Source organism: Salvelinus fontinalis, chromosome 1 (assembly GCF_029448725.1).
Source record: "Salvelinus fontinalis isolate EN_2023a chromosome 1, ASM2944872v1, whole genome shotgun sequence".
Taxonomy (NCBI): domain Eukaryota; kingdom Metazoa; phylum Chordata; class Actinopteri; order Salmoniformes; family Salmonidae; genus Salvelinus; species Salvelinus fontinalis.
Genome location: NC_074665.1, coordinates 74,012,870 through 74,024,282, shown reverse-complemented (window position 1 = coordinate 74,024,282; position 11,413 = coordinate 74,012,870). Strand labels below are relative to the sequence as shown.

General features: G+C 45.5%; 1 protein-coding gene across 1 annotated transcript; it reads right to left on the bottom strand.

The window, feature by feature from the left end:
- Nucleotides 1-2,556: 2,556 nt before the first annotated feature.
- LOC129861572 (cold shock domain-containing protein C2-like) lies at nt 2,557-10,382 on the bottom strand. Its single transcript, XM_055932898.1, has 4 exons — nt 10,158-10,382; nt 7,987-8,406; nt 3,764-3,886; nt 2,557-3,452 (listed from the first exon to the last, which is right to left on the bottom strand). The coding sequence occupies exons 2-4, from the start codon at nt 8,175-8,177 to the stop codon at nt 3,290-3,292; spliced, it is 477 nt and encodes a 158-aa protein (XP_055788873.1). The 5' UTR covers nt 8,178-8,406; nt 10,158-10,382; the 3' UTR covers nt 2,557-3,289.
- Nucleotides 10,383-11,413: the final 1,031 nt, after the last annotated feature.

Here is an 11,413-nt window from a genome sequence, read left to right as displayed (position 1 = left end):
CGTGGCGCGTTTGTACGTTCATTCAAGCATGTGTCTAGGGGTGTGTGTGTGAGTGCGTCAGTACATGCATTGTTATCATGGCTACTGCTTAATAGCAGGTTTAAAGTCTAAGTCTGGTTACTGACCAGCAATCTGATCACATATTTCTGATGGGCTCTGTATGTACAGTTGAAGTCGGAAGTTTACATACATCTTAGCCAAATACATTTAAACTCAGTTTTTCACAATTCCTGACATTTAATCCTAGTAAAAATTCCCTCTCTTAGAACAATTAGGATCACCACTTTATTTTAAGAACGTGAAATGTCAGAATAATGGTAGAGAGAATGATTTCTTTCAGCTTTTCTTTCTTTCATTGCATTCTCAGTTGGTCAGAAGTGTACATGGACTCAATTAGTATTTGGTAGCATTGTCTTTAAATTGTTTAACTTGGGTCAAACGTTTCAGGTAGCCTTCCACAAGTTTCCCACAATAAATTGGGTGAATTTTGGCCCAATTCCTCCTGACAGAGCTGAGTCAGGTTTGTAGGCCTCCTTGCTCGCACACGCTTTTTCAGTTCTGCCCACATATTTTCTATAGGATTGGGGTCAGGGCTTTGTGATGGCCACTCAAATACCTTGACTTTGTTGTGCTTAAGCCATTTTGACACAACTTTGGAAGTATGCTCGGGGTCATTGTCTCTTTGGAAGACCCATTTGCAACCAAGCTTTAACTTCCTGACTGATGTCTTGAGATGTTGCTTCAATATATCCACATAATTTTTCTGCCTAGTGATGCCATCTATTTTGTGAAGTGCACCAGTCCCTCCTGCAGCAAAGCACCCTCACAACATGATGCTGCCACCCCCGTGCTTCACGGTTGGGATGGTGTTCTTCGGCTTGCAAGCCTCCCCCTTTTTCCTACAAACATAATGATGGTCATTATGGCCAAACAGTTCTATTTTTGTTTCATCAGACAGTACGATCTTTGTCCCCATGTGCAGTTGCAAACCGTAGTCTGGCTTTTTTATGGCGGTTTTGGAGCAGTGGCTTCTTCCTTGCTGAGCGGCCTTTCAGGTTATGTCGATATAGGACTCGTTTTACTGTGGATATAGATACTTTTGTACCTGTTTCCTCCAGCATCTTCACAAGGTCCTTTGCTGTTGTTCTGGGATTGATTTGCACTTTTCGCACCAAAGTACGTTCAACTCTAGGAGACAGAACGCGTCTCCTTCCTGAGCGGTATGACTTGCTGCGTGGTCCCATGGTGTTTACACTTGCGTACTATTGTTTGTACAGATGAATGTGGTACCTTCAGGTGTTTGGAAATTGCTCCCAAGGATGAACCAGACTTGTGGAGGTCTACAATTTTCTTTCTGAGGTCTTGGCTGATTTCTTTTGACTTTCCCATGATGTCAAGCAAAGAGGCACTGAGTTTGAAGGTAGGCCTTGAAATACATCCACAGGTAAACCTCCAATTGACTCAAATGATGTGAATTAGGCTATCAGAAGCTTCTAAAGCCATAACATAATTTTCTAGAATTTTCCAAGCTGTTTAAAGGCACAGTCAACTTAGTGTATGTAAACTTCTTTCCCACTGGAATTGTGATACATTGAATTATAAGTGAAATAATCTGTCTGTAAACAATGACTTGTGTCATGCACAAAGTAGATGTCCTAACCGACTTGCCAAACTATAGTTTGTTAACAAGAAGTTTATGGAGTGGTTGAAAAACACATTTTAATGACTCTAACCTACGTGTATGTAAACTTCTGACTTCAACTGTATGTATTTAATTATTTAATTAATTAAGATATTGTTTTCTTTTTGATGTTGGCTTGGAGGATAGTTGACAGTTTGGAGGATAGATTAGACAGAAGCAAAGTTGACATAATCATAAAAAATGACTGGAAAGATTTGATCTATACCGTGTTTTCAACCGAATCAGTGTCCTCATGGCTTATCTATCTTGGATTTACAGTGCCAAAAAGTGGATCGTCCAAAATACTGTATGATGCATGACATAAGGGGTTAGAACAGGTCAGGTTTAACCATTACTTCACACCCACTTTAAAGAGGTTGACACACCAAACAGAGTTCACCTGTTTTGTGAAGTACTGTGTTGTGTATACCTTTGAATTTCTCAGAATTTGGTTGAGGATTACTTGTACTTGTCTGACCTCTAATGGACTATCGATATTACATACCATTCTAATAAGCAATTTTTTTATTTGCTAATAAACTTTTTTTGACCACAAGTTAACTTATTAATGCAAATAATCAACAAATGTTCACACAGGTATGTGAATAATACAGTAGGAATGACAAGCCGCTAGTCCCAGTGATTCAACAGAAAAAGTGCTCTTGAACACAGTGAAACTTCAGTTTCCCAACAGAAGAAGAGCGTTATGTAGTACCCTAGCTACTATATATTTTGTTGTCACAATCAAACATGTAATTAAACATGCATGGAACCCTAATTATGTTTACAAAAGGCTAAAACAAGGACACTGCATGATGAAAGTGAGACTATCGACAACAGCGTATGTCCATTTAAAAAACAAAAAGGCGTGTCTGTTAATCTGGATAGCATTGGTTTTAATGATAAAAAAAGGGTTTTGAACCTCATATAGTAATCATCAGTAACTCTGTTACAAAGATGAATAAATGGTCATTGGTCAACATTAGACTGAAGGAGTATGCGTTACAAGGGCAGTATCATCAGAGTGAATTGTGTAATGGGTTAGACCAGGTATATATTGGCACAAAAACACACATTTATAAACAATCTGATCTACAACATCTACCTCACCTGTCATAACAAATGGAAAATAAATAAGTCAATCAATCAATCAAAAGTATGAATAAAAACAATATAATTTAGGAAGGTTTGATGCTCTGTTTCACGTTTTCCCTACAACAGTGATTTATTAAACTTACTCGACTCCTGCTATTTTAAATCATCTTAAATAAACCATCAACCTTTAATCTTAAATCAAAGTTAACCTTGATATTTTTTCTTAAAATTAAATAATTTACTTTTCCTCATTCACATTCCAACTGAAACCTACATAAAGCCATCTTAAACCTTATACCACATTCCAACCCCTTTACTTATTCACTCCTTCCTCTGCTCCCCTTGCCCGTTTACCTCTCTAGGCTCCTTCCTTCCCCACCTTCTCTCCCTACCCTGGACTCCACTTCTCCCTCTTCCCTCCCCTTTACCTATTCAGGCTCCTTCCCACCTTCCCTCCCCAACCCCACCCTCCACTCTTCCCCACACCGCCTCTCTCCAGGTGCAGGTGGAGGTCTAGGAGCTGATGATCTGTCCAGACCAGGTCTCATGCTTGGTTCCTGTGGCCAGGTGGGTGATGACCACCTCCACCGCCTGCATCTTCTGGTTCTTGGGGGGGATGGAACAGACTTTGTACGTGACCTCGTCACCTTCCATCGGAACGCATTCTCCATCGATACTAACGAGGGAGATAATTATTATGAGAGACTGCAGACCTCTCTAGGTCTAGGACATTCAAGGTTCAATTATAATCTACACCAAAACACTTTAGGACTGACAATTATAATCTACAGCAAAACACTTTAGGACTGACAATTATAATCTACAGCAAAACACTTTAGGACTGACAATTATAATCTACACCAAAACACTTTAGGACTGACAAGTGTTATACCGCTATGCGTTGTACATAATATCATATATTATAATCACAATATACTTTATTGCTTTATCATACAATTATAATCTTAATGCTTCAGAACCACTCACTCAGAGATGTGTACAAAGATGTTCTCTCCACCGTTGGAGGGCTTTATAAAGCCATGACCCTGGCACCTGTAGAAGGTCCTGCACACGCCCATATACACTGGGCCTGATCTGGCCCGCACCGTCCTGAACACACAGCAGAGAAACAACAAACATTAACCCATGCAGACTATTCTCAGACCTCCCTAACATTAACCCCTGCAGACTATTCTCAGGCCTCCCTAACATTAACCCCTGCAGACTATTCTCAGGCCTCCCTAACATTAACCCCTGCAGACTATTCTCAGGCCTCCCTAACATTAACCCCTGCAGACTATTCTCAGACCTCCCTAACATTAACCCCTGCAGACTATTCTCAGGCCTCCCTAACATTAACCCCTGCAGACTATTCTCAGGCCTCCCTAACATTAACCCCTGCAGACTATTCTCAGGCCTCCCTAACATTAACCCCTGCAGACTAATCTCAGGCCTCCCTAACATTAACCCCTGCAGACTATTCTCAGGCCTCCCTAACATTAACCCCTGCAGACTATTCTCAGACCTCCCTAACATTAACCCCTGCAGACTATTCTCAGGCCTCTCTAACATTAACCCCTGCAGACTATTCTCAGGCCTCCCTAACATTAACCCCTGCAGACTATTCTCAGGCCTCCCTAACATGAACCCCTGCAGACTATTCTCAGGCCTCCCTAACATTAACCCCTGCAGACTATTCTCAGGCCTCCCTAACATTAACCCCTGCAGACTATTCTCAGGCCTCTCTAACATTAACCCCTGCAGACTATTCTCAGGCCTCCCTAACATTAACCCCTGCAGACTATTCTCAGGCCTCTCTAACATTAACCCCTGCAGACTATTCTCATTCTGTAACGATAATCCTCCTCCTCTTCATCAGAAGAGGAGGAGCAGGGATTGAACCAAGGCGCAGCGGATTGTGAAGACATAATGATTTATTAAAGACAAGACGAAAACACGAACTTCACTATAAACTAACAAAATAACAAAACGAAAGTAGACAGTCCTGAACGACGAACTTACATACAACGTAAAGAACGAAATGAACAGGAACAGACTACATGAAATGAACAAACCGTATACAGTCCCGTATGGTGCAAACATTGACACGGACACAGGAGACAACCACCCACAAACAAACACTGTGAACCGCCTACCTAAATATGACTCTCAATTAGAGGAACGCCAAACACCTGCCTCCAATTGAGAGCCATACCAGGCAACCCTAAACCAACATAGAAACAGACAACATAGAATGCCCACCCAAACTCACGTCCTGACCAACTAACACACAAAACTAAACAGAAAACAGGTCAGGAACATGACATAACCCCCCCCTCAAGATGCGTACTCCGAACGCATCACCAAAAAGTCCAGGGGAGGGTCTGGGTGGGCATCTGACCACGGTGGTGGCTTAGGCTCCGGGCGTGGTTCCCACCCCACCATAATCAATCCCCGCTTCCGTAGCCTCCCCACAATGACCACCCTCCAAATAACCCCACCTAAATTTAGGGGCAACACCAGAATCAAGGACAGCTCTGGGACAAGGTAGCTCAGGACAGAGGGATAGCTTAGGAGAGAGAGGTAGCTCAAGATAAAGAGGTAGCTCAGGATAGAGGGGCAACTCCGGACTGAAGGGCAGCTCCGGACAGAGAGACAGCTCTGGACTGATAGGCAGTTCTGGGTATCTAGCCTTTTCAGGCTGAAGGGCAGCTCATGGCTGGCTGACGGCTCTCGACGCTCATGGCAGGCTGACGGCTCTCGACGCTCATGGCAGGCTGACGGCTCTCGACGCTCATGGCAGGCTGACGGCTCTCGACGCTCATGGCAGGCTGACGGCTCACGACGCTCATGGCGCTCTGACGGCTCTCGACGCTCATGGCGCTCTGACGGCTCTGGCTGCTCATGGCGCTCTGACGGCTCTGGCTGCTCATGGCTCTCTGACGGCTCTGGCTGCTCATGGCTCTCTGACGGCTCTGGCTGCTCATGGCTCGCTGGCGGCTCTGGCTGCTCATGGCTCGCTGGCGGCTCTGGCAGATCCTGTCTGGTTGGCGGCTCTGGCAGATCCTGTCTGGTTGGCGGCTCTGGCAGATCCTGTCTGGTTGGCGGCTCTGGCAGATCCTGTCTGGTTGGCGGCTCTGGCAGATCCTGTCTGGCTGACGGCTCTAGCGGCTCCTGTCTGGCTGATGGCTCTAGCGGCTCCTGTCTGGCTGACGGCTCTGTAGGCTCATGGCAGACGGGCGGCTTTGCAGGCTCATGGCAGACGGGCGGCTTTGCAGGCTCCTGGCAGACGGATGGCTCAGATGGCGCTGGGGAGACGGATGGCTCAGATGGCGCTGGGGAGACGGATGGCTCAGATGGCGCTGGGGAGACGGATGGCTCAGATGGCGCTGGTGAGACGGATGGCTCTGGCCGGATATGGCGCACTGTAGACCTGGTGCGTGGTGCCGGAACTGGAGGCACCGTGCTAATGATAAGCACCTTCCTACTAGTGCGGGGAGCAGGGACAGGGCACACTGTATCCTCAAAGCCTACTCTACCCCTGATGCGTGGTACCGGCACTGGTGACGCCGGGCTGAGGACAAGCACATCAGGATTAGTAGGGGGAGAATATATAGTGTGTACAGGGCTCTGGAGACGCACTGGTAGCTTAGTGCGTGGGGCCGGAACTGGAGGCACCGGGCTAGATGCACGCACTACAGGGAGAGTGCGTGGAGGAGGAACAGGGCTCTGGAAATGCACTGGTAGCCTAGTGCGTAATGTAGGCACTGTAGGTACTAGGCTGGGGCGGGGAGGTGGCGCCGGAAATACCGGACCGTGCAGGCGTACTGGCTCTCTTGAGCATTGAGCCTGCCCAACCTTACCTGGTTGAATGCTCCCGGTCGCCCTGCCAGTGCGGCGAGGTGGAATAGCCCGCACTGGGCTATGCAGGCGAACCGGGGAAACCATGCGTAAGGCAGGTGCCATGTATGCCGGCCCGAGGAGACGCACTGGAGACCAGACGCGTTGAGCCGGCCTCATGACACCTGGCTCAATGCCCAATCTAGCCCTACCAGTGCGGGGAGGTGGAATAACCCGCACTGGGCTATGCACACGTACAGGAGACACCGTGCGCTCTACTGCGTAACACGGTGTCTGCCCGTACTCCCGCTCTCCACGGTTAGCCTGGGAAGTGGGCGCAGGTCTCCTACCTGCCCTTGGCCCACAACCCCTTAGCCCCCCCCCAAGAAATTTTTGGGAATTACTCACGGGCTTTTCGGGCTTCCGTGCAAGACGCGTCCCCTCATAACTCCGGTTCTTCACTCCAGTAGCCTCTGCTCTCCTCAGTGCCTCCACCTGTTCCCATGGGAGGCGATCCCTTCCAGCCAGGATCTCCTCCCATGTGTAGCAACCTTTACCGTCCAATACATCGTCCCAAGTCCATTCCTCCTTCTTGCGCTGTCCCTTACTCCGTTTAAACCGCTGCTTGGCTCTGGATTGGTGGGTGGTTCTGTAACGATAATCCTCCTCCTCTTCATCAGAAGAGGAGGAGCAGGGATTGAACCAAGGCGCAGCGGATTGTGAAGACATAATGATTTATTAAAGACAAGACGAAAACACGAACTTCACTATAAACTAACAAAATAACAAAACGAAAGTAGACAGTCCTGAACGACGAACTTACATACAACGTAAAGAACGAAATGAACAGGAACAGACTACATGAAATGAACAAACCGTATACAGTCCCGTATGGTGCAAACATTGACACGGACACAGGAGACAACCACCCACAAACAAACACTGTGAACCGCCTACCTAAATATGACTCTCAATTAGAGGAACGCCAAACACCTGCCTCCAATTGAGAGCCATACCAGGCAACCCTAAACCAACATAGAAACAGACAACATAGAATGCCCACCCAAACTCACGTCCTGACCAACTAACACACAAAACTAAACAGAAAACAGGTCAGGAACATGACACATACCTCCCTAACATTAACCCCTGCAGACTATTCTCAGGCCTCTCTAACATTAACCCCTGCAGACTATTCTCAGGCCTCCCTAACATTAACCCCTGCAGACTATTCTCAGGCCTCTCTAACATTAACCCCTGCAGACTATTCTCAGGCCTCCCTAACATTAACCCCTGCAGACTATTCTCAGGCCTCCCTAACACAATCACACACACTACTACTTATACCACCGCAGATTATTACTACTCACGCTGAGTATGTGCGGGTGCGTTTGGTGGGCAGAGGGCTGGGCAGCTCGCCTGGCATCACGGGGGGTTTCCTCTCCCTTTCCCACACCCGACTTCCCTGCCTGAGGAAGGGGAAGGACAGGGAGAGGGGGGTGCGGGGGTAGCTCAGAGGCTGTGGGGGATCGGAGGGGGACGAGGGGTCTGAATCAGCCATCTCTGTGATGGTCCCCCTGGGGGTGTGGAGCTCCGTGGGAGAAGCTGCCTCAGTCTTGGGTGGGACACAGCTTGGGAGACAGGCCTAGAATGCCAGCATGATAAGGGTGATGTTGGTGTGTCAGTGGTGGTGGTGTGTCAGTGGAAGTGGTGGTGGAGGTGGTGGAGGTGGTGGTATTACTGTTAGGATGCGTCTGGAAGGCGGGACAATGGAGGAGCTTGGTGGTTTCCTGGAAAGAGAGGAAGAGAGAAAGAGAGAAAGAAAAAAAGAGTGTAAGAAAAAGAGAGATAAATATATGAATAAATCCTCAAAGACTGCAAAACAATAACAAGGCGGGACAACAACACAACAACACGCTCAGTGAAATAACAATAACACCGTGATTTGGTTTGAAGCACCAACACTGACCTCAATGTTTTGAAAATATCTGTCTATATAACCCAGCCCTGCCGAGTAGAGCCTTAGCTCCAATATTGAATACATTATTATAATACCAACCCCCCTCCCATCCACCCCAGATAGTCACATAGAGCTGGGGAGCATTACGTTACTGCTCTTATACTGTATTTTGTATTCAGACGTCAAACGCTTTGAACAGACTGAGGCAGCGCAACCAGCAGATTCTTTGACTGAAGAATCCCTAGACAATATCACATTATTTAGCCATTGGGAGCATTGTTGTGTCATTTTGAGATGTATTACCATAGCCCTCCACTCTTAGAGACTGCATGCTGATGTCTGTCAGTGCTCTCTAAGTAAAAGATGAGTGAAATGTGTAGCAGACAGCATCCCTAGGGCTTCTCCATCTTTCTCTCTTTCTATGTGACAAGTGGCACCATCTAAATATAGCTGCCTGCATGGTGGAATAGAGTCTGCCCCATTATTGACTGGAGGATCAGGGTGGAGACAGGGTGGATAGCAGGGTTTAGGGAGGAGGGTTTAGTGTGATAGGGATCAATAATGATCCAATAACGAGGAATGGGCATCCTTTATTTTTTATTGGTAAGAGGAGGTGTTCTGTCTTATCCCAAAACTCATTTAAGGGAAAGGGATTAATCAAATGTTCCCCATTCATGTGTCAAAGAAAGATGGCAGGTTTTATTCTGATGACAACATCACATAGCAATGTTGACTTGAAGGACTTGAAGGTGTACACACATCTGTCACAATTTGGCACAGAAAAAAAGACACCGTTTGAAAACTATTATTGACTTGAATTATTAGCTACTAAATGACACATCATGATATATTGATAACAACTACCTTAATCTAACAATAAAGTTTATATAATCGTATGTGTCTCATGAGGAACATTTAATATATTCCCGCTTGTAAAAAGTAGTGAGTGACTGTAAACCTATCAAAGAGATAATGGGATTATAGGCAGTACACTGATATTTGGGTGGTTTTGGAGCACTGTAAACCCCAGGGCGGACCAGAGTGGCTTCAACTAGACAGAAAGGCTGTCCCAACTCGCCTTGCGCCTCCCAAAATCAGAAGGACACTGTGGCTGCGTGTCATTAGCATCATCAGCATGGGAGACACGTAAATATTCAATACACTACACACACAGACAGTGACACTCACGCCGCTGCTCTTTTATTTTCTGGACGCCTTTAATTTGTCTAATCGTTTTTAATTTGTGAAATAGCGATTTCAAATATAATGTTGTCTAGGCTCTCACTCGCTCCCAAAATTAAACCCACTGGCATCTTGATTCCAGAACATTCTCATGTGTAGAATACCAGCTGAGACATCAGGAGAATACATTGATCGCTCAAAATAAGGTAGAAGCGGCACAAAACTAAAAAAAAATTAAAGGCTAGTCTACTCATCATAAAAGATTCATCAAGATAACAGTTTACATAGAATATAAACATTTCACCTGGGTGGTAAATTGTACATAAATAGGACCGATAAGAAAATATATAGCCTAAAGCGCACTATCAAACTAAAGGCTATTGATTATCGAGCTCTTACCGTAAAATGTCAAGCTGTTTTCGGTCAAACGTGCAGATGTCTTGACTCTTAACTGTTATATAACGATAATTATATAATGAAATAAAAATAAACCTGCACAGACATGTGGAAAGAATACCTATTGCTTGTGTCTGTCTGGCTGCGCGGCACAAGCTGGTCTGTCTGGATGATTAGGGAGCAAAATGAAAAGGGAGCAGAAAAGAGAGAAGGGTACAGGGGTTCCTGTGCCGACACAATGAAGACTGCAGGTGCTTTTATGTTTTGTATATTGTTATAGGCCAGGCGGCTATAAATTCCTAGTAGTCCTAATCATAAAAGAAGTAGGCTAACAATTGTGAACATCGGTGAGCTCTGATCAAATAAATATTGTTGAAAAACAACATCCAACTGTATGAGAGCAGTCAGATAAGATTCTGATATAGTCACTGTGAGTGAAAAAAATCAAACATGATAGCTCTAAGAGACCTTAAATGGACTTCTAGAGCAGAGAGTCAAATTAATGTTGCATTCGGTCTTCAACGAGGGCCTGTTGATGACACAAGTTTACTGGAGAACTGAGACGAAGTAGAGACTCTGGACAGGGTGGATATTCGTATAATAAAAAGCAGTTTTATTCAGAGGTAAAGATATCTGATACAAGCATGCTTGGACTCGTTCATTCAGCTCGTAATGAACCTGCAGACAGAGCCCAGATAACAGAAATACATAGTCATTTTATACAGGACAGAAAGTAGGTTGAGTCTGGTAGATCTGGTTTTCTGGTTGGTCCTGATCAGGTTGTTGTCTTCTCAGATTGGTCCGGATGAGCTGTGCGTCATCCTTCTGAGTCTTGTATCAAAAGTTCTTTGTTACCAAAATGTTCAGCTAAAATAGGAGATTAGGTGTGTGCGCAGATGTTCTTATTTAATCGGTGTTTATGAAAGGTTTATGTCAGCCCTCTGTCCTCGGTTATGTGTGTGTCTCATTATCTCGTGGGATGCAGACCCAAGCACTCTTGCTCAAGGCCTTCCCTGCCTTATCAGTGTTTATGAATGTTCTGTGTCAGCCATCTGTCTCTGGTGTGTGTGTGTCTCAGTTTCTGCTTGTGAGAAACCCTGTTTTTTAGAAAGAAGTTAGTTATAACAATGTAATAGCAATATGCTTGTGTTATTTACAATGGTATTTCTTACAGGCCGGACAGAGGGCCGCTCTGACAATGTGTTCTATTTCCTCGCGATCAAAATCTGCAAACAAATTGCCCTCCATCGGTTTTTAAA